The sequence below is a fragment of the Melanerpes formicivorus genome, unplaced genomic scaffold (genome assembly GCF_026170545.1).
Source record: "Melanerpes formicivorus ecotype bairdi unplaced genomic scaffold, bMelFor1.0.p_v2 SCAF_1, whole genome shotgun sequence".
In the NCBI taxonomy this organism is placed as follows: domain Eukaryota; kingdom Metazoa; phylum Chordata; class Aves; order Piciformes; family Picidae; genus Melanerpes; species Melanerpes formicivorus.
In genome coordinates this window covers 33,366,994-33,390,877 of record NW_027142353.1, presented here as the reverse complement: position 1 = coordinate 33,390,877, position 23,884 = coordinate 33,366,994, and the positions used below count along the sequence as shown (strand labels likewise).

Here is a 23,884-nt window from a genome sequence, read left to right as displayed (position 1 = left end):
TCCCTCACTCCAGCTTCAGTCTGTCTTGACTTTTCGTTTCTTGGCAAGAGAGCATGCAACTGATGCTGGACTGAAACTGGTAAGAGAAACTAACTTTCTTAACAACTGCTTTGAGGTAATGAATTTCCCTTAATATCCTTTTCTCTCTTTTTCTCCTTTTTTTGCCTAATTAACTACTAGGGGAAAGGGAAGGAAGGGGAAAGAGGTTCAGGGGGAACCCAAGGTGGGATCCTCCTGTGAGGGAGGATCTGTGTTGTGTTCTTTCCTATAAATTCTTGTATGATATTGTAAATACTATATATTTTGTATATATTCATTGCAATTTCATTATTGCTTGTAAAATACAGCCTCCATTCACTTCTCTAACTGGGTTAGCTGTGCTTTATTGTTGGTGCATGTGGGCTAAAACATCACACCACTACACTTGCCTAGAGGGCTATAATTCAAAATCGGACCAGGTTACTCCCCATATATTTGCATGTTGAACACTGCCACAGATCCATACTCTCATCCTGGAATACTTTAGGGTTTATTACAATTGACTCTTGAAGTAAAATACTGCTGCTGTTATGAACATTTTCCAGGAAAAAAATTAGTAAAATCTTTAATCTTAACTGTTTGTAGCTGCTTTGGTTTGAACAACCAAAATTCAGCAGGTTTCTTTGCATGGTCAGTACACACAGAATTACAGAATGGTGGGGGTCGGAAGAAATGTCTGGACATCATTGAGTCCAACTTCCGTGCTAAAGCAGGTTCACACAGAGCAGGTTGCACAGGACCACATCCAGGAAGGCGCTGAAAGTCTCCAGGGAAGAAAATTCCACAACTTCTCAGGGAAGCCTGTTCCAGTGCCCTGGCACCCTCACTGGAAAGAATTTTCCTCTCACATTCAGATGGAACCTCCTGTCCTCCGGTTTGTGCCTGTTGCCCCTTGTCCTGTTACCGGGCACCATGGAAAAGAGCCTGGCACCATCCTCTTGTCCCCCTGCCTGTTAAATATCGATCAGCATTGATAAGATTGCCTTGGGCTCAACTCTTTTTCAGAAGGTTTTAGTAGTTCATCTGATCAATCTCTATTCATCATTCTGAATTAACGGCTCTAAATTTCATTAAGCCTATTGAACCTTCAGAACTTTCTAAAATTTTACTTTAAATGGCAGCATAGAGCAACAGCTAACAATTATATAGAAAAGGGGACAGAAAGGCATGTAAATGCATGTTTCACTGCCAAACCTGCTATAAAACCTACCCAAAAAGAGGGAACAGGCTGCAGGCCACAGGCACTGTAACAGTAAGTCAGAGCCCAGCAAGAAACCATTAAGTCCAGTTTTCACATCGGAAATGGAGGCATATATTAAATAGCTCATAAAAAATAAATAAAGCTATAAGGGAAGTGGCTAAGTGAATGACACTCACTGCTAACAGCCTGGCTGAAAACCTGTGCTAAAAGGAAACAGTGATTATATGAAACCAGCCAGCATGATTGGGAGACAGCTCCCAAGTACTTTATATGGCACTTATACACACCTTGGGAGCTCTGGGAGGACTCTGTAGAAGAAGAGCTGCTATCAGTGTAGGTTTGTGGTTCTTCTTTCACTTCTGGGAGAGAGGAATTTCCTGTCTCTGTTACCCTTGATGCCTGCTGTAAGGTTTCTGTCACCAACTGCCTAGTTTGTTCACTCACAACTGTTGCTTGAAATGTCACTGGCTTTGGTTTTATGAGAACCTAATTAGGAAGAGAAATTTTGTGTATAGTTAAGAGCATTCAAGTAAACAAACCTGAGCAATCAAGAGTATGGGGTGCCACTCATATAGATCAATGTTCAAAGCCTACATTAATATTAATAATTTACTGATCCAGGCTACCTGTAAATTCAGCAGCACTGATTATGAAACCACAAAGCTCAAGTAAATGGCAGGGCTCAAGAATGTACTTCTCACTTAGTAATTTGGAGTTCTTAAGACAAAAAAAAATAAATCACTAGAGTCAATTTTCAGGGCTGTTGTGACAAGCGAAAGTTACACAAGTGAGCTGGAACATGCACTGCACTGATAAGGAGAAGCACCTCTCTTCTGCAACCCACAATAAATACAGTCTTGAACAATCAAGACATGCAAAATATTACATCTGAATAGAAGTTTAGATCTCTAAGTGCAACAGAAAAGAAACTGAAAGTGAAAGCATCCAGAAATAATCCAGATCCTCTAGATACAACCCCACAACTACACAAGGTTGCAGTGACAACCTGAGCATACATTAGCCAGGAAATCAATAAAAGCTGATATCTGAAGGATGATCTATGTCTGGACTCTGTGTCTTTACTTCTTATGATCTAGCTATTAGCTGTAGGACTTAAACAGGCATCTAGAGCCATGATCAGACAGTTTCAGTATCATAAAGTCATAGAATTGCTTCAGCTGGAAAAGATCTCTAAGATCATTGAGTCCAAACGTCGACCTAAGGGCACCATGGCCATTAAACCATGTCCCAAAGTGCCGTGCCCCTGCATTTCTCGAAGGCCTCCCAGGGATGGTGACTCTACCACCTCCCTGGGCAGCCTGTTCAACTATGTAAAAGGCTTAGTAAATCCTTTTGGCTTGCTCTAGGCCTCCAGAAACAGCTAACAAACACAAATGCTGTGCTCACAAAGTTCTTTAGAATTAAGGCCACCTCATTACACCCCTGAGTCTCGTTCCCCACAGACATATATCAAAACCTGTAACAAATGTGGCAACACAGTGGAAAAAAAATTATGTACTTCCCATTAAAACTTAGGGGTATATTTCAAGACAGAAATGGGTCCTCACTGTACCTGCGTTTTCCCTTGCTGACCATAAACAATTTTAGTTGGGATGATTTTGGTGGCTGGCTGGACCGTGGACCCTATTCCTTTTGGCTGTGTAACAATCATTTTTGTGATGGGTCTTGTGGCAGTGATGATAGCAGGTTTTGCTCCTGCTGGCACTGCCTGAATAGTTTTCTCCCCCTGTAGAGAAGTCAAAGTTTACAGGTTAACTTAGTGAAATTCTTCAGAGAGACCCACTTCTCTAAAAAAATGCACAGTTAAGAGGTGAGTGTGCACCAGGAAATCCACCTGCTGCTGCAACTAGACTTATTTGATAACAAAAAGTATTCAAAGACCAAGAACAAAGAGCTCCTTTGGCTTTAAATGGCTACGTTACCAAAATCCCCATTTCCATTACTTTACCTTTTGAGCAGCTCTGAAAGGATGAATAAATAAAAAAAAAACAAAGGAGCAACTAAGAGACACTGACAAGTTTCTTTTGAAGCTGCTTCAAAGAATTCCCATTAAATGGGAACTTTCCTCAAATCCTTTGCAAAGGTTTGGTTTTTTTTTTAAGAAACCTCTTCATTCTCTTAACACTGAAGTTTGGCAAGACAGCTACAAAACTTGAATTGAGATTCTGAAAAGAAATTCATTATCTAAATATAGGGATTGAGATTCTAAAAAGAAATTATCTAAATATAGATCTTTGTATTATGCTCAAGACCAAGACATGAATTATGTATGGATTTCCGCCCCCCCCTTTTTTTAAAACTAATAAAAGCTTACTTAGTTAAAAAAATGCCAATCCTCTGCTGTTTCACACTAAACATTTGACTTGGGAATAGTGCTGACATATGACTAGACACCTGAGATCTTAAGAAGAGCAAAGACATTGAACATGTTTGGGTTTTTTAGCTCTGCACAGTAACAAACCAGGTGAGGAACAAGATTGGCTGCCTCTTCTCTCAGTATTCCTACCAGTTCCCATCAAGTAGCTGGAAATCCCAAAAGCCATCTTTGTTTGAGACATATCATCGTGTTCTGGTGGTTCCTGCTGTGTAACATCATGAGATTTCCATGTGAAAATACAGATTTAAGTTTTATCAACTAGGAAAGTTCAAAAATCCTACAAGGTTTAAAAAAAAAAAAAAAAAAAAAAACCCTTGCCTGCTCAGCTTTGCTACTTGAGTAGACTTAAAAAATTACCTGATTAATGCATCTCCCACTTCTACCTAACCACACAGAGCACATTCATCATTTTTGGTCACTAGCACTCAAGAGAGAAACTCAGTTGAAGCTGGAAACTGGAGTTTGTTCCTCAGGTTATCCAAAACATAATTCAGCACTGCACAAGGCCCAGGTACAGGATGTTGCAGTGTTACACAGCCTATCAGCAGAAAGGTAGGACCCCTCCTAATGCAAAGGGACAGTTGATTTCTGCCCTTTATACCCCAACGTTAAATCCTTGGAGGTGTAAGTTAATAAGAAAGGACCAGAGTTCTCACTAGAGCACAAACAGGCTAAGATTCTAGCAATTTTCTTCTACTTAATCCCTTCAGGATTACAAAATTATTATCCATGGAAGAAAAAAAAAAAAAAAAAAAGAAAAAAGGCAAGCTGGTTAAGTTTTTCTTTTCCTTTGAGAACATTCCCAAATTGTTTGAATCATCTTTTATATCCTGCAAAACCTACTTGTTCTTCAAAACACCCCTGACACTCAAGCATGCTGTATCTGTTAAAGAGCTCATGCACAGCTGGCTTCAAGAGGGCCTTTAGCAGAATGAATGCAGCAGCCATGACACAGCCTTGTCACTCAGCTACTGAGTTGAGATTTCAAACTCTTACTTACCCCAGCATTCAACAGCGTTGTGACAACATTTTTGCCTGGAAGCCCTTGAATTGTGGTTCCTTTTCCAGTAGTCTTTTGCACAACAATCACGTTGGGTTTGGATGTCATTGGAATTGTAGTGATTTTGGTTGTAGTTCCTACATATTTTTTTTTTTTTGGTGGGGAAAAGAAACAATGTGCAGTGTATCACACATGTATTTCTTACTGCTGTAGGAGTTGGTGAGCTATACAGGTCTCATCGTATTTAAATGTGACAGCACAACAGAAAACCCAGAAGGGTAGTACATGGAATGGGAATTTATTTTACCCCACTCAACATAAAGATTTAGATGCCCAATACACAAGCCTTTCACCTAGAGTTAGAAGAGGAATGCCCAAGACAAAGTAATTAATTCTCTATTAGGACAGCCAGCCCCTCCTCACAAATTACAGAGCATTTCTCAGGCTAACACATCTAACTTTTCAAAGGCTAGAATTAGGGGGGGTGGGAATAAGGACACCACTAATACTCAACTCAGGGTCCTATTTCCACAGACAAACACTCTGCTACAGACAGCCTCTGTAGAAGAATTTACATACCAAGAATGAGTCTCCAGTCAAGAGAAACACACCAGCTCTTTCTGGCACTGAACTGGTGTAATACAAGTGATGAGTAGTGGATTGAAAGAAGGAAAAGAGAAAAATACGCTGTTGTTTTACCATCAGTTCTTAAAAGCTGAGTTTAGAAGTGTGGGGGTGCTTTGTTTTGTTTGGGTTTTTTATTCGAATTACTGTGTTGGCAATTTCTGTTCCTCTCTCAGTATTTAATGAACTCCGCTCCCTGAATCAGATCTTTATTTACCTGCAGTGACAGGTGAGCCCTCCACAGCCTACATGCACCAATACATGTCATCAGTGTTATCAGACTGCCACTTCAGTATCTACTCAGACAGCTTATTATCAACACCTTCCACTATCTCCTTCAAGAAAGCACCACTCAATCACTGAAGAGCTGCAAACCCAAGGATTCCCCTCACTACCTTCTACTCGTGAATCACAGCCTGTAGATACTTCACTACATCTTTCAGATTAAGAGTTCTACTAATTCTGAGAAAGGGAAGACATGCTGAGAAAAGATCAGGATTTGCTTAATTCTAGTGACTTCAGAGGCATCTAAAGACTGGTCCCTGAGCAAGAAATTCTCAAAACCAACTTCCTAAACAAACCAACCCCCAAAACCTCACCATGAAACAATAACAAAAATAAACAGCAGGCACCCATTCCAAATTTATGTTGTTTCAGGACAATCATTATTATGCTTATGAGGATCTGCCAAAGGTTTCCCTGCACAAGTTGGTGCTCAGGGGAATAATAATTGAATTTCTGTCTAAACTCATTAAGAGGTCTACAAATCTTAACAATTCATCATACCCAAAACAGGCTAAAAAAGTTACTTGTTCACAAAGAAACTCTTTTATCAGCCCTAAATATCATGTTGTAGAAACCAGGATCTGAAAAACTGAGGCACCTTTACCAGAGGATAGCCTGTGCAGCACATTCCAGTGACAGGAGCTGGTAGGTGTCATGTCAGGTCCTTGCTAAACACCAACAGGACCTCTGAGTAACTTAAAAATACTACTAGACAGGATGAAGAGACCTAAATGTTGCAACTAGCTAGAAAACACAGCAAATCTCTGCTTCAGCTCTGTGAAAGCTCAAAACAGATACAAAGAAATTGTGAGTGGTGTGAGTATGCTTGAGCCTGGTCCTAAGGAGACCCTGTATTTAGAGGCTGGACTGGAAGAGAGCACCAAGGCTGGTCAGCAGACTAACTTAAGCAGAAGGGTCTGCATGAGGCTGGGAGGTAAAACTGAAGTTAGAACATGGGGTAAAGAGAAGACAGGCTGACACTGGTTAAATATCAAGATGAGGTGGAGACTGCACAGCCACCCCTAGAATGCACAGTTCATTTTTATTCTATGTTTCTTGGACATGCAGTGGAATAGCAAAGGGCAGCATCAAGTTTATAAAATGCTTTAGACTTTGGGCTACTTCACGTCCTCCTTCTAACAGAGGACAACTTAGTAGATCTTCCCCATCACACTTCTCTTTTCTTCCCAGTCATCCCTCCTATTAGATGCTTTCTTCTTAAACACAAGAACCCCTACAATCCTTAAAAACACTTTACCTCCACAATGTCTTCTCATTCCTATTTTCTTTCTTCTCACCTATATTCCTTCTGAACTAACCTCTCTCCAATAAAAGTCCTAATAATTATTTGAGTGTGTACCCCACAGAAAAAAACCTGTTTCAAGTTACTTTTGAAACAAGCCTTATTAATCAAAGTACTCATGTTCCTACCAGAAACAATATTACTGCTGATAATCTTCCCTCCTAGTGTAGCCAGTGATTTTGGTACTACGGTGATGATGCTGCCACTGGTAGTTTTCACATAGGTAGCAGCCCCTGGAGTTCCAGCCATCCGAGCCCCTATGGAGGGGCTAACTGTTGGCCTTGTGTATGTTGCTGGAGTTCCTGTTTTAAAAAGAAGAAGAAAGTGCACTGTTAGAACATCACCCCCACTAGTATTTGTGAAAAAATAAATTCGCTGAGGAAAAAAAAAAGTTAGCCACTAGATTCACTGCAATTTATTACCATCCTTTACAATCCTCCTAGTGCTTTATAAACCCAGAAAGCAGAATCTGAGAGCAGCTCTGAAGAAAAGGACTTGGGGGTGCTGGTGGATGAGAAGTTCAACACGAGCCACCAGTGGGCACTTGCAGCCCAGAAAACCAATCACATCCTGGGCTGCAGCAAGAAAAGCATAGCCAGCAGGTCAAGGGAGGTGATGCTCCCCCTCTGCTCCGCTCTGGTGAGACCTTGTGTCCAGTTCTGGAGCCCCTGTTGCAAGAAGGATCTGGATGTGCTGGAACATGTCCAGAGAAGGGCCATGAGGATGAGCAGAGGGCTGGAACTCCACTCCTATGATGACAGAGAGATGGCTCTATTCAGTCTGGAGAAGAGAAGGCTCCAAGGAGACCTTATTGTAGCCTCCAGCATCTGAAGAGGGCCTACAAGAAAGCTGGGGAAGGACTGTTTAGGGTGTCAGGTAGTGATAGGACAATGGGATATGGAACAAAACTAGAAATGGGTAGATTCAGATTGGATATCAGGAAGAAGTTCTTCAGCATGAGAGTGGTGAGACACTGAAACAGGTCACCCAGGGAGGTGGTGGAAGCCTCATCCCTGGAGGTTTTTAAGGCCAGGCTGGATGTGGCTCTGAGCAACCTGCTCTACTGTGAGGTGTCCCTGCCCATGGCAGGGGGGCTGGAACTGAATGATGCTTGTGGTCCCTTCCAACCCTAACAATTCTGTGATTCTAATATTGAAGTATATCATAGAATGGTTTGAGTTGGAAGTGACTTAAAGTTCATCTGATTTTAATCTACCTGCCACCTACCTTCCAACAGACCAAGTTGCTCACAGCCCCATCCAGCCCGGCTTTGAGCACTCCACAACTTCTCTAGGCAATTTTTTCCAGAGCCTCATCACCCTCATGGTTAACTTAACTTGGTAAAAGTAACTTTAAATTAAGAATCTTCTGAAGTATTTTACCAAATGTTGCATGACTGCCATGTTTTACTTCACACCCTTCTGCTGAAGATTTTGATTTTCAACAGGTGTTTCGAATATGCCTGTATTTTGCCACTTCCTCCCCTAGATGACCAAAATTTAGCCATCTGACAACACTACCAAAACTCATCCTTTTCCTCTCTTATAAGAAAACTTAAAAGAGGAGCAGCAGGGTCTGGATGGGGCCAGGAGGAGAAACTTGAGTTAGAACACAGGGTAAAAGGAAGACAGGCTGACACTGATGAAAGAACAAGAAGAGGTGCAGACCTACCCTCACAGTTTTTCTGTATGACAACCTGTTTATAAAGAACATGTTATAAAGACACCCATTCCAGTGTCACACCATCCTTATTGTAAAGCATGTCTTTGGTCTAGATATTAAGAAGAAATTATTTACAGTAAAGGTGGTGAGACACTGGAACAGGTTGCCCAGGGATGTATTGATGCCCCCTTCCTGGAGGGGTTCACGGCCAGGTTGGATAAGGCCATGAACAACCTGGTTTAGTGGAAGGTGTCTTTGCCAATGCCAGGAGGGCTGGAACTAAATGCTCTTCAAGGTCCTTTCCAACCCAAATCATTCTATGGGTCTATGAACACCATCAATGCTGGTCAAAATATCACTATAAAGAAAAAGCTGGTTTGCAATGACAACGCTGCTTTATGGATTTAGCATTTGGCAGCGGAAAAGAAACCTCCTGACATGGTCTAAAAGCTGGGGTTTTCAGACCTACTTCTTCTCAGGATGGAAACAGAACACACAAAAGAAAGCCTTTTCAAAATAGTAATATGAGTCAACAGCTGCACCAACACTGCAATTCCACGTTGCTTGCATGGCTGCAGATAGTGCACTACAGACCTTGACTGCTAAAGCTCACAGAGCAAACCAGTTTGTTGCAACAAGAAAGCCACATTTTCAAATTCAAGACAGCACCATAAAGGCTTAACCAATTAAATGAACCCCCAAACTGTCTTTCTTTTTTTAAGTGTGTATATGTACACACTTAAGACTGGTTTTGTGAAGTACTTCAAAAGTTACAAAAATAGTATTAACCGTTAGAATCACAGAATGGTCAGGGTTGGAAAGGACCTCAAGGATCATCTAGTTCTAACCCCCCTGCCATGGGCAGGGACACTTCACACTAGATCAGGCCGCTCAAAGCCACATCCAGCCTGGCCTTAAAAATCTCCAGGGATCAGGCTTCTACCACCTGACTGGGCAACCAGCTCCAGTGTCTCACCACCCTCATGCTGAAAAACTTCTTCCTAACTTTCAGTCTGACTCTCCACACTTCTAGTTTTGTTCCATTCCCCCTAGTCCTATCACTCCCTGACACCCTAAAAAGTCCCTCCCCAGCTTTCTTGTAGCCCCCTTCATATAATGGAAGGCCACAGTAAGATTTCCTCAGCGCCTTCTCTTTTCCAAACTGAACAGCCCCAACTCTCTCAGTCTGTTTCCATAGGAGAGGTGCTCCAGCCCTCTGATCAACTTCATGGCCCTTCTTTAGTTGATGCTAAAATTCCCAACCCATGCTAAAAAATGAATGAAGAGTCTTCTGAAGCTGCCTTTCAAGTTGCCCTCGCACAAGTTCACACTCTGAAAAATCTGCATTATTTCCAGTAATGAAAACAAATACAATTAGATCCCCAGAAAAAACACTGGGGAGTTTCAAATTTCATTTACTGGCCTTTGTAGAAGGCTTATATTGACTATGAGCAAGTCGTCTGTTATTTAAAGTCCAGACACTCTGATAAAACAGGAATGACCTGTCCGAGGTACCTAAAGAAGTTAAATTAAGGTAACTTGTGTAACATAAAGGTGCTACAAAAGTGCAAAGTATCAGTACAAGGTGCAAGAAAAGGTCCTTTAAAATAAACCCAGTGGGGAAGGACAGATCATTATTGTTGGTATCAGTTACAAAAGATCCTAAGAGGAATAACTTCTCATCTAGAATAAACACCACCACGATTATGAATGTGCGTTTGTGCTCACTGTTCTCAAAAGAGTGTAGGGCCTTTCTTTTCACCCTAAGAAAACAGTGTTGGATCACCTGTATGTCTGGGTTTACCCTCCCTTCCCTTCTCAGAATCAAAACTTACCAGTGGGAGTAGTGACCAGTTTAGTTGTCATGATAGTCCCATTACTGCTAACCACCATAATAGGTGAATTGCTACTGCTGGGCAAGGTCGCTGTAACTGGTTTGGGAAGGATTTTACTGGGCTGCACCTGTTGAGTGATTATTTTAACACCTAGGAAAGGAGAAAGGTCACTGTTAAAAAAAGACAGGCACGAAAATTACTTTCTGAAATGCTTTCTCAGACCAAGCCCAAGTGGGCAAGTAGCCTCACGAGGCTTTTATGCTGAGTCCATGTATTCTTGATCCTGAAAAGAATTTACTGGTTTTTGAACGGGTAGGGCTTGTTTGGTTGGCTTTTGTTTTGCAAATCACAAGACGAGTCATTATCTTTGCTTTTCACGTGCCTGTTTCAGTTCCTAGCTACTCCCACTGAGGCATGGGATTCCATTCCAGCACTGATTTTTGTTGTAGCAATTTTTAACCTTCTCTGGTCCCCGATTCAAAAAGTAAAATGTTTTCCAAGAACCAGTAGGTTACAACCAGTACTGAGTTTGTTCAGACAGAATGAACCACCTAAAATTTGACAGTTCTTTATCAATTTAATCTGTAAATTCTAAGGTGTCTTAACTAACCTAGTTGAATTTCACCCCTCTGAGTAAATTTTATCAAGCTTTCTGCACTGAGTATTGGTGGGGGTATGGAAGAACTGAAACACTGGCTACAGAAAGATGCCTTAAGTAAACTGCTCTCTCCCTCCTCTTCATTTATTGGTTATCAAAGCCACCAAAGAACTGGGCTGAAACAACTCTGGGTAGAATCAGTAAGAGCAAAGGATGAGAACACCTTAGTACAGCAAGGATTCTGCTCCCTCTCCCTTGTGCAGTAGAATGGGAACTCAGCGATTCACTTTTTAACTGCAAAGCAGGAGGTTCATGTCATCTGTTCAGAATATATCCTGGACACTTCATTTTATGTTCTGTTCCATGATGAGGGAAAATATATTGCATTGTGTTGGTCAAAGCCATGAAACAACCAGCTTCAATGAATCTAATTGATTCACTTCTATTTATACAAAAATATTTCAAGGTGAACAAATTTGTCCACTTGTGACATGAAACATCCTCCTGAGATATTTCTTCTTTATGCTGACTATAAAAGAAGTACAGAGCAAGTGAGCTCCAAACTTAGTTAATGAAGCTAGGAAAGAAAAATTGAAGCCTTTGAATGATCCAGACACAAAACTGGATATAAAGTATCAGTGAAAATTGACTCATATCATCTAGAAAGAACAGATATGAGATGGTACCTCTAAAGAATCTTTAACTGATAAGCATACTGCGCCTGAAACCCCATGGTAGCAGGCATGCTCTTATTGATCAAATATTCAGTGTCTGGAGGATCATAGAATCATAGAATGGTCTGGATTGAAAGAAATCTCCAAAGGTAATCCAGTCCAACCCCCTCTGCAGTCAGCAGGGACATCCTCAACTAGATTAGGTTGCCCAGAGCCCTGTCAAGCCTCACCTTGAATATCTCCAGGGATGGGGCCTCAAACACCTCCCTGGGCAACCTATTTCAGTGTTCCACCACCCTCATGGTACAGAACTTGTTCCTATCATCCAATCTAAATCTGCTCTTCTCTAATTTCTAAGCCATTGCCTCTTGTCCTGTCACTGCAGGCCTTTGTAAACAGTCTCTCCCCATCCTTCTTGTAGGTACTGGAAGGTACTTAAGGTACTGGAAGGCTGCTATTAGGATAGAGGCCTCTTCTGAATCTTCATTAGTAGATATATCTTTCTTAGGCAAGGCTCCTATAATCCAAAAGGGAATTTATCATGGTAGGGCTGTTTATTTATTTTTTTTTTTCCATCCTTTGGCCTGTTTTAATTCTCTGATCTAAATAAAAATTATTCTACTTTGCATGATTAGCATAAATTATCAACATAAAAATACTTTGCACTTTTATAGCACTTCTTCCTTTAGAATTAGGTAACTCTGCAAGCATTGCTTTTTGCTACATCTTATGAAGATAAAAACTACAGCAGAGGAAAGCGAAGATTGAAAGGTTACACGACTTGCCCAAAGTCAACAGAATGAATCAATGTGACAAAAACAATTCAGTCCAAATTTCAGTCTGACACCTAATTGCATTTGTTTTGACAAGTACCTCAAAAATGGTCTTGATATCTGCACTCAAGAAAATTATTAAAACATGGATTAACTTCTTTTTCCACTTGATACAGTTGAACAGCTCTTGGATCTTCAGAGAACTGGTGTCTTCAGGCTGCCAATCACACTACTTTTGAAGATATTTACATACCTTTCCTTCTTTAAAGATAAAACATTTATTCCTAACACATGCTCTGTTAATACCTGAAGCAAACAAGAGTGTCAGTAGCAAACTCTTCAATCAACACTAAATAAACACATCAAGACATCCTTCACTACTTGGCTTACATCCAGGCTTAACGCCAAATCCTTCACTCAAGCTCCCCATGCACATTTTGGGACAGAATTCTGCCCTATTTTCATGAGTTGTGCTTAGACCTCACCAATATGACCCAAGATTAACTCCCAACTACCTGATTCCTGTTTGATCTGAATGGTGGGCTTGATGCCAGGTGGCAACTGAGATTGCTGTGGCTGCTGTTGAGCTACAGATGTCTGCACCAGCTGCTGCTGCTGTTGCTGCTGTGGCTGTTGTTGCTGCTGCTGCGGTTGTTGCTGCTGCTGCGGTTGTGGTTGTTGCTGTATTTGGTGCAGCTGCTGTTTGGGGGACTGCTGATGCTGTTTGGGAAACTGTGCTAAGATCTGAGTTGGATTCCCAACCAAACCTTTTGGGGAAGGTAGTCTGGTGGAAGCAACTTTAATTGCTGATGTAGACACACCTGGAAAAGAGTAAATGGTTTAAGATGGAACAGTGTAACATGAAAGAAATATTACAACACCTTAAATCCTTTTGCATTTTCACTGCTGATAATAAAAGCACAGATAGACATTTGAAAACATGTAATTTGTGTTAATGAGGAAAAGACCACTTCCACATAGCAGAAGTGCTCTGTTCAGAGACAAAGGAGCTTTATATAGATTTTCATTGTGGCAGCAGAATAGCACCTAATGGAAATGTCACCATCCCAATCTACTGCCCACACCTTTTGTAGTGCAAACAATTCAACAGATATTTTGTAAGCCTGATCTTCCAACAAGCAAAACAGTTCCAGTTAGGACTGTGAAAAATGTTAAGGATGTGTGGATAATAAATATCAAACTCATCAGTATCAGCCAAGAATAGCTGTTAATGAGCGCAATGTTACTGCAAAAGAATGAAGCAAGCAATGGTACGTAAACCATGTATGGAACACACAGATTCATACATTAGGTGATGGTGATCTAACAAGGAATGAAGTAATTTAACCAAACCAAAGTTGCAGTGAGGTGGAAAGACAAAGCTCCCAAATCAATCTTAGTACTTATTTAGAATCACGGAATATGTGTGTCGGAAGGGACCTCTAAAGGTCATCTAGTTCCAAACTCCCTGCAGTCAGCAAGGACATCTTTGACAGGTTGCTCAGAGCCCCTACCAATCTTATCTTGACTGTTTCCAGGAATGGGGCATCTACCACCTCTCTGCGCAACCTGAGCAAGTGTTTCACCAATCTAATTGTAAGAAAAAAAAAATCTCCCTTCTATTTAGTCTAAATGTCCCTTCCTTTAGTTTAAAACCATCACTCTCTGTCCTGTCACAACAGGCCCTGCTAAAAAGATCACAGAATACATCCGGTTGGAAGATGTCTCTGCTCCCAGGCAACCAGCACCAGAACAAGAGGACACAGTCTCTAGCTGCACCAGGGGAGGTTTAGGCTAGATGTTAGGAAGAAGTTCTTCATAGAAAGAGAGATTGCCCATTGGAATGGGCTGCCCAGGGAGGTGGTGGAGTCACCATCACTGGAGGTGTTTAGGAAGAGACTGGATGGGATGCTTGGTGCCATGGTTTAGTTGATTAGATAGTGTTGGATGATAGGTTGGACTCAATGATCTCAAAGGTCTCTTCCAACCTGGTTAATTCTATTCTATTCTATCATCCAGTCCAACCCTCAACCCAGCACTGAAAGGTCAACACTAAACCATGTCCCTATGCTCCAGGTCCACACACCACTTGAACAACCCCAGGGATGGTGACACCAGCACTGCCACAGGCAGACCATTCCAAGGCTTAAGAATCTTCTCTGTGAAGAAGTATTTTCTATTATCCAGCCTGAACCTCCCCCCGGTGCAGCCTGAAACCATTTCTTCTCTTCCTGTTGTTTGCCATCAATGAGAAGAGGCTGGCCCCTCTTTTTCATAAATCCCCAGCTTTTTCATAAATTCCCTTTAAATACTTGAAAAGCTGCAATGAAAGTCCCAACACAGCCTTCTCTATTTCTGTCATTCCCTCACATAGTTGTCACAACATCAACAACATTTGCCTTCACCTAGAATTTTAAACTGCACATCCAAAAAAGACAAAGTGCCATGTCTTAAGAAAGCAGTTTTTAACCAAGTCCCAGCTGTAGTAGAAAAATGGAAGAAAACACAGAACGGTTTCAGTTGGAAGGGACCTTAAAAATCATCTAACTTCAACCCTCCTGCCATGGGCAAGGACACTCTACACTAGACCAGGTTGCTCAAGGCTTTGTCCAATCTCATTTCTCTACATTTACAGTGATAGAATCATAGACTCATAAAATTGTCAGGGCAGGAAGGAACCTCAAGGATCATCTAGTTCGAACCCCCTGCCATGGGCAGGGATACCTCACACTAGATCAAGTTGCTAAGAGCCACATCCAGCCTGGCCTTAAACCCTCCAGGGATGAGGTTTCTACCACTTCCCTGGGCAACCTTATCCAGTGTGTCACCACCCTCACGGCGATGATAGAAATCATAACATACCACAATTCTGGCAATCTAAACAAGCAACCCTTTTCTCACTGTATTATATAAGAAGGTTTCTCCATTTCCTTGGTCATCTCTTTTCACTCATGAATTTAACCTGCTTCACTCTGGAACTATTGTAAGACTATGGCACAAAATATTTCACCAGCATCTTTTGCAATGACACCAACAGCCTTGGGGAAAAAAAAACCCAACTGTTAAAGATATATTTGACCAAATGTATTTTAGACTTAAAACGTCTTTCATGATCACATTCAGATGAAAATCCACAGTTCAAACAGTAAGAAATTCTGCTGTAAGCCCTTGTGCCCTAATATCTTCATGACCTGATTAACAGAAGTGAGCAGACACTTCATGACTGACATGAGCAGCCAGTGTGTCCTTGCAGCCCAGAAGGCAAATCATCTCCAGGGTTGTATCAAAAGCAGCATTGCCAGCAGATCCAGAAAGGCGATTCGACCACTTCGCTCTGCTCTGGTGAGACCTCACCTGGAGTACTGCACCCAGGTCTGGAGCCCTCAATACAGGAAGGACATGGACCTGATGGAGCAGGTCCAGAGAATGGCCACAAAAATTATCAGGGGTTTGGAGCACCTCTGCTACAAGGACAGGCTGAGGGAGCTGGGGGTGTTCAGCCTGGAGAAGACAAGGCTACAGGGAAACCTAATAGCAGCCTGCCAGTACCTTAAAGGGGCCTAAAAAAAAAGATGGAGAAAGACTGTTTACAAAGGCCTGCAGTGATAGGACAAGGAGCAATGGCTTCAAACTAGAGAAGAGCAGATTTAGATTGGATGTTAGGAACAAGTTCTGCCCCATGAGGGTGGTGGAACACTGGAACAGGTTGCCAAGGGAGGTGGTTGAGGCCCCATCCCTGGAGATATTCAAGGTGAGGCTGGACAGGGCTCTGGGTAGCCCAATCTAGTTGAGGATGTCCCTGCTGACTGCAGAGAGGCTTGGACAGGTCCCTTCCAGCCTGGAGCATTCTATGACATGGAAGGCAAAAATATCATCTCAGGCTTCATTTGATTACCCAGTTTCACGTTAAATGGAAAATCAAAATCAGGAAAAAACATCATGGGATGCTTGCAATTGTCAGGCAGAGTATTCTTCAAGTGTTGGTCCCTGAAGGCCCTTTCATTCATTCCAAATTTTAGCTACTGGCTGTGGAGCTGACTCAAACAAGCTGGCACACAGAGTTGGAATTAAAAATTCCAGAAACCTAGAAATTATAATCCAGGCTCACTGAGATCTTAATTTTTAAGGATTTGAAGACTGCCATGCTCTTAAAAATACCTAGAGAAAGAGGTGTGAAGGCTTCTGTACCTTTCCAAATTGTCATCAAGATTAGCTACCACAAGAAATATTCTATAGGCTAGGCACGACAAGCGTAAGTTGTGCTTATTTGATGTCAACTTTGCATGTTTTTGTAAATCAGACTTTATGAGAAGCAATTATCTTCAAATACTGCAAACATCCATTTTCCATGCATCAAGAGTTCTTAAAGCAAATCTTCTGGAGACTGCAAGTAAACTCTTCTCAATATAAAAAGCTAAGCCATCCTGTCTCAGCACATTCTCTTTAAAAAGACAATCTGCACTTCAGTTGTTGAAGTAAAGAGGGAAAAGAGTTCCACAAAACCATTTGGGGAGTATCTAGGATTAGTTTCAGAAGATTTCTTTCACATCTCCTCTGCTTTACACAGAGATTCACAGAATGGTTTAGGTTGGAAGGGTTGGAAATTCAAACCACCCCTACCATGGGTAGGGATACCTTCCACTACACCAGGTTGATCAAGGCCTTGTCCAACCTGGCCATGAACACCTCCAGGGAGGAGGTATTCGCAGCCTCCCTTGGCAACCTGTTCCAGTGTCTCACCATCCCCTCTGTCAACAATTTCTTCCAAATCTCCAGTCTGAATCTCCCTCCTTCCAGCTTCAATCCATTCCCTCTTGCCCTATCACTACAAGCGATAAAAAGTTCCTCCCCAGTTTTCTTGTAATCCCCCTTCAGGTACTGGAAAGCTGCTCTAAGGTTTCCTTGGGGCCTTCTTTTCTCCAGCCTGAAGAGCCCCAACTCTCCCAGCCTGTCCCCTTAGGGGAGGTGTAAACATCAAGCGTTTGGTATGAAGCACAAGTGCACGACCCCTAGGTTATTTCCCAAACAAACCCCAAATTCATCAGTGAAAGAGCTTTTATAAATAGAAATGTTATTGCCATACCTTGTGCTACTGTTGACATAACCACTGAGGGCGTTGATGACACCACAGCAGTCACAGCAATAGTATTGGCAGTACAGGAAGGAGTGGAACAGCTGCTACTGCTGCTGCTGCTGGTAGTGACCAAAGAGGACTGGGAAGCTGTTATAACCACTGGCTGCTTCTGAGTAGTTGAGGCAATGACAGATGTTGGGACAAGTTTCGTAACTGCTGCATAGTTGTGGGACTTCGAAAGGATGTTGGGTACAAAAGTTGAGCTTGGAGAGGTGGTTACTATTATCACCTGAAAGAAGAGAAAGAACAATAAGAAATTCATTTGTTCTTTGCATTTATTCAAAAGCACAACAAAAATCTCACTAATGATTCTGTCTGTGTGTATTTAGCTGTAGGGCCACTTGTTTATTGAGACCATTTAAAAGTGTCATGATCGCATCTGCTGGCCAGAGGAAAAAGTTCAATTTGTTTGAAGAAGAGCTGATAAACATTTCCTTAAAGTCAGAAAGGTAATTTTTCTGAGGAAAACAATCACTATCTAATTAAAGTAGAATTATCTTGTGTCTGAAAACAGACAGACATTAACTCTTTCCCTTTGGTAAAATGGGCCAGGAAGCCTGAAACCCATTTTAAATGGAACTGAGGAGATTTCCAGCAAGTTTTGAACACCATTCTCCCAAACCTCGCAAGAAACAGCTCTATGAGAGCATAGATTTCCTTTTTCTCCTCCCCCCTTTTCTTTAACAATTAACAAGCAGTTGCTGGGTCAAGAATAGGAAATCTTTTTTGATCCTCAAGCTGTAAACAATCAATATTACATCAGTGAAAAACAATTTGGTTTAGGTTTGAAACAATTTCTGCTTTCATTAGTCCTCTTGACTCCTTAACTGCCTGAAAACCATTTGTGCAAAGAGAATAAACATTACCCCTAGTAACAATTACAACAACCATGAATCTGACCTGACACAGAAAAACAGAATTCTCTACAACAGTGGAAGAGATCTGTTCTTATGTAACTGACCTAGAAAACTCACTGTTTCTTGAGCACTGAATAGGGGCACTGTTTACATAAAGAGATTCCTTTTACTCTGCTTTACCTCTTTGCATTTACAAACACATGGTTAAAATACGAACACACAGCACAGAACATTTGAGGAAATGATATAATCACGTGATTGTGCCAAGAAAACAAATGTCATTTATTAACACCTTCCAAATGAATTAATGATTTGATGTAACAAAAGCAGAAACAACAGGTACAGAAGGAGCAAAGAAGATCTGGGTCAGCTCAAGCCAAGAGACTTAAGACTAAAACCCCAAGGACTACTGCAACCTTGCTTGACAGGAAAGAAATAACATAATGGCACCAGAAATACACTTAAGTCTCTCAAGCACAGAGAAGAGATTGAGAGTTTATAATAGTTTAAAAATAAACAAATAAATATTAACCACATGGATGGAATAAAAGCAGCACATTTCACCAGCGTGGCTGCCTCTTCCTTTTGCCCTAGGGTTCAGTTTTATTGTCTAAAGCTGTTTTAATCAAAACACCCTTCTGAAATTGCTATAACCACGCAGATGAGCTGAACACAACACAGCTTGATTCTGGTACAAGGTTTGCAGGGGAAAGATCCTACAGCCTGCTGAAGCTGTTTCTTACCTAGCCAGGTAACACTAGAAATAATTCCCAAGTGTTTGAATTTTAGGGCCAGATCCATTCCACCCAGAATAATTATTTTAGGAATACAGTCAAAGGACAACTTACAGTTGAAAAAAAAAAGGCAGATTAATCCCACTAAACTTCCTATACAAATCTGTAGTGTAAGAAAGCAAGTTCAGCATCTCAGATACTTAAATACAGGTGTGAAGGATGAATCTGAGCATGACTAACTCCTGAAGGCTTTTATTCTTCATTTAAAGAGAGGGATAAAACATCAGTCCAAGATTCATAGAATTATAGAATTGTTAGGCTTGGAAGGGACCTCAAGGATCATCCAGTTCCAGCCCCTGCCATGGCCAGGGACACCTCACACTACAGCAGGTTGCTCAGACCCACATCCACCACCTGCCTGGGCAACCAGCTCCACTGTCTCACCACCCTCATGCCAAAGAACAACTTCTTAACATCCAATCTGGATCCACCCATTTCTAGTTCTGTTCTATTCCCCCTAGTCCAATCACTACCTGACATCCTAAAAAGTCCCTCACCAGCTTTCTTGTAGGCCCCTTTGAGATACCGTCTGTCTTCATAGGAGAGGACATAGGCTTTCATAGGAGAGCCCTCTGCTCACCCTTGTGGCCCTTCTCTGGAGTACTGTGTCCAGTTCTGGAGCCCCTATTACAAGAGGGATCTAGAGGTGCAGCAAGGTGTCCAGAGAAGGGCCACAGGGATGATCAGAGGGCTGGAGCACCTCTCCTATGAGGACAGACTGAAGGAGTTGGGGCTGTTCAGTCTGCAGAAGAGAAGGCTCTGAGGTGGCCTAATTGTGGCCTTCCAGTATCTGAAGGGGGCCTACAAGAAGGCTGGGGAGGGACTTGTCAGGATCTCAGGTAGTGATAGGACTAGGGGGAATGGAATGAAGCTGGAGGCGGGGAGATTCAGGCTGGATGTGAGGAGGAAGTTTTTCCCCATGAGAGTGGTGAATCCCTGGAATGGGTTGTCCAGGGAGGTGGTTGGGGCCCCGTCCCTGGGGGTGTTTAAAACCAGGCTGGATGAGGCTCTGGGCAGCCTGATCTAGTGTGGGGTGTCCCTGCCCATGGCAGGGGGGTTAGAACTAGATGATCCTTGTGGCCCCTTCCAACCCTGACTGATACTATGATACATTCCAGAACCTCCAGATCCTTCCTGTAATAGTGACTCCAGAACTGGATGCAGTACTCTAGGTGGGGACTCACCAGAGTGGAGCAGAGGGGGAGAATCACCTCCCTTTTGACCTGCTGGCTGCACATCTCTTGCTGCAGCCCAGGCTCTGCTTGGCTTTCTGGGCTGCAAGTGCACGCTGCTGGCTCATGTTGAGCTTCCCATCCACCAGCATCCCCAAGTCCTTTTCTTCAGAGCTGCTCTCAAGACAGTCACTGGCCAGCCTACATCAGCACTTGGGATTGCCCTGACCCAGATAAGATTATCACTTAATAACATTCTATTTAATAATGCATGGAGAAAAAGCTTGTAAAGCATTATACTGCAACAATGGCTGCTCTTCTGTGACTGAGCAGGTTTAGGGTTCTTAATTCTCTTTCTTTCAAAATAAACACAGCAGGACAAAGTTTAGTGATCTTCACATATGAAGTATATCCAGGAAATAGAATTTTCAATTTTTATCCCCAAACTATTAAAGCTCAAATTACAATAATTGTATTTTTGAGATACTTTTCCTCATGCCTGTTGAAATGACTGATGTAAACTCATCATGGGCACCAAAACTGCATCACATCTTTTACAGCAGAAAGGTTGCCTGATTAAAAAAAAAAGAAGGGAAATCATAGTATGGTCTGGGTTGGAAGGGACCAACAAAAGAAGAAACATGCAGAGCAAGAGCAGAGGCTCAGCCCATGTCTCACTTGAACATCTATGATCTTGGTGGCTTGGTTTCCCAGTGTAGAGCAGGGACAACATGAATGATCAGAGAATCATAGAACGGTCTGGGTTGGAAGGGACCTCCAAAGGTCATCCAGTCCAACCCCCTCTGCAGTTAGCAGGGACATCCTCAACTAGCTCAGGCTGCCCAGAGCCCTGTCAAGCCTCACCTTGAGTATCTCCAGGGATGGGGCCTCAACCACCTCCCTGGGCAGCCTGTTCCAGTGTCTCTCCACCCTCATGGTGCAAAACTTGTTCCTATCATCCAATCTAAATCTGCTCTGCTCTAATTTCTAAGCCATTGCCTCTTCTCCTGTCACTACAGGCCTTTGTAAAAACATAAACAAGTTGGGGTTTGTTGTTGATTTTGTTATAATAAAAACTAATTCCTAACATACACTGGAAATTAGTTCTGTCAGCTCTGCTTTGAGAGGCTTCAAAACTCAATTCCTGAAGAAATAAAGGCATTAACTGCCAGAAGCTTCAATAGTAAGATTCCTTCTGTGTCCCAGACAGAGGACTTTATTATGAGAGGATCCAGAAACTGGAGCTTTGACATTATTAGTTATGATAAATCTTCCTCCAACCTACTAAAATGTCAAAACAATTCAGAGAGCTGGCATGCAGAAATGAAGAATTTCATTTACATCCACCAACTTCACTCATACCCAACTGCACTTGTTTAAAATAGTTCATTTCCAATTTCATTGTAACAAGTCTGACATTTAATTTTAAACTACCAAGAGGGATTTCTCCCACCAAAATAATCCAGTTCTGTAGGTTGGCATATCTGGTGGACAAAAAGCACAACTGGCTGACGAGAAGCTCAATATAAGAAACCAGGCAGCACTTGAAGCCCAGAAAGCTAATCATATCCTGGGCTTCATCAAGAGAAGCATAGCCAGCAGGTCGAGGGAGGTGATTCAACCCCTCTAACTCCCCTGTGGTGAGACCCCACCCAGAGTACTGCACCCAGTTCTAGAGCCCCTGTTAGAAGAAAGAACTGGAAGTGCTGGAATATGTGCAAAGAAGGGTCACAAGGATGGTCAGAGGGCTGGAGCTCCCCTCCTGTGGAGGCAGACTGAGGGAGTTGAGGCTGTTCAGTCTGGAGAAGAGAAGGCTCCGAGAAGACCTTATTGTAGCCTCCAGTATCTGAAGGGGCCTACAAGAAAGCTGGGGAGGGACTTTTTAGGGTGTCAGGGAGTGATAGGACTGGGGGGAATGGAGCAAAACTAGAAATGGGTAGATTCAGATTGGATATTAGGAAGAAGATCTTCATCATGAGGGTGGTGAGACACTGGAACAGGTTGCCCAGGGAGGTGGCAGAAGCCTGATCCCTGGAGGTTTTTAAGGCCAGGCTGGAGGTATCTCTGAGCAACTCAATCTAGCATGAGGTGTTTCTGCCCATGGCAGGCGGTGTGGAACTGGATGATCCTTGAGGTCCCTTCCAACCCTGACAATTCTATGATTCTGACTCTAAATCCAACAAAAGAGAGCAGTGTGGAATATTTGGATGCAAACACTCCTCTGGCTCCCTAAATAAACAAGTGATTATTTCCCTATCTTTGCAGATTACCAAGAGAATCGAAGAATCCCATGCAAAGCAAACCCTAAAATTTCCAGGTCAGATCTGCAGAAAAGCCTCTCAATATCCCATTCTCTTCCTTTAGGAGACTTAACACACTCCACCTTTGACTACCATGAGGTGCAACACTCAATACAACAGTAGAGATTTTCAAAGGAAAAAAGCAAGACCAAAATCATCCTAACAAGAACAACAGGATAGGTAAATTAAGCCCTACCCTAGCAATGGATTCGCTGCACTGAAAGCAGAACATTTTATTTGATGGTTTATGCTCAGTCATGAATTCCTATACATGTACTGAGAGATGAAATTTGATCAAGGGCACAGTTAAAGAAGAGTGAATCAAATAAAAGCATCAAAGAGCTCTGGAGTGGGGAAAGGCCAGAAAGTGAGTTCTTTATTGCACACTACTTCAGTTAATCTGCCTTGCTTTCAAAGCTTTCAAAAAAATCAGGACATGGGAACTCTCCTAATCCAATCAGAGGCATAAAACAAGTAAGACTAATGTAACAAATACCATGTGAAGGTTTGAGCTGAACAGCCAGACTCTCACAGTTGGAGAAATACGCTTGTTAGTGACCAGCCTACCATCACTGTGTTGGTACCACAGCCACATTAATTCCACAGGCCACCCCCTGCTCAAGCATGCCTTAATTAATAACCCTACCAAGAATGAACTTCGTCTGAGTCATTCTTTTTTTTTTTTAATCTTAAGAACAAAAAGGTAGACACATCTGAAATGCTTCCTCAAGCATGGGAAAATAGTCAGATCATGGATGAGGCACAGCAAAATCTGAGTCAAATAGAGGGAAAACCTTTTCCACGTGCTGCATTCTGGTGAAAGCCCGGCACACTCAGCTGGAATAACTGATCCTGACCACTGCAACACTCTTAATATGGAATGAGAAATGGCACACAGGCACTGAAAGGAAAATAAAAGACCCCTCCCCAACAGTTTTTGATCAGCTCCAAGAATAAGCTTTGTAAACCCCCAAAAAGCAGTCTCCAGACAAAAGGCTTGGCAAGGGAAAGCCTAAGCCACCTGTCCTGGCATTCTACTACTGCAAAGAATTATTATAAATACGGAAAATAGAAATAAGAAAGATTACCTTTGACCAATAGTTGTTACCATCTGAAGGCTGTTCAGTGGCCTATGTGATCCAGTTCTCAGTGGACTAGTGTCCATATCACAAAACCCAACACCACAAATGGTACTAACTGGCAACCTTGTTGGCAGTCTCACCAGAGAGGCCAAG

General features: G+C 42.2%; 1 protein-coding gene across 7 annotated transcripts in view; it reads right to left on the bottom strand.

The window, feature by feature from the left end:
* EMSY (EMSY transcriptional repressor, BRCA2 interacting) overlaps positions 1 to 23,884 on the bottom strand; it is a 56,860-nt gene that overhangs the window by 12,838 nt on the left and 20,138 nt on the right. For 5 of the 7 annotated variants that reach the window (XM_068139395.1, XM_068139385.1, XM_068139439.1 and 2 more), the window contains 7 exons: positions 17,476 to 17,755; positions 12,908 to 13,213; positions 10,348 to 10,497; positions 6,979 to 7,152; positions 4,639 to 4,775; positions 2,814 to 2,987; positions 1,528 to 1,726 (listed from right to left, as the gene is read on the bottom strand). In XM_068139395.1, the coding sequence (XP_067995496.1) occupies positions 1,528 to 1,726; positions 2,814 to 2,987; positions 4,639 to 4,775; positions 6,979 to 7,152; positions 10,348 to 10,497; positions 12,908 to 13,213; positions 17,476 to 17,755 (1,420 nt within the window). The remainder of the gene's footprint in view (positions 1 to 1,527; positions 1,727 to 2,813; positions 2,988 to 4,638; positions 4,776 to 6,978; positions 7,153 to 10,347; positions 10,498 to 12,907; positions 13,214 to 17,475; positions 17,756 to 23,884) is intronic. The other 2 variants (XM_068139419.1, XM_068139402.1) reach the window with 2 other exon arrangements.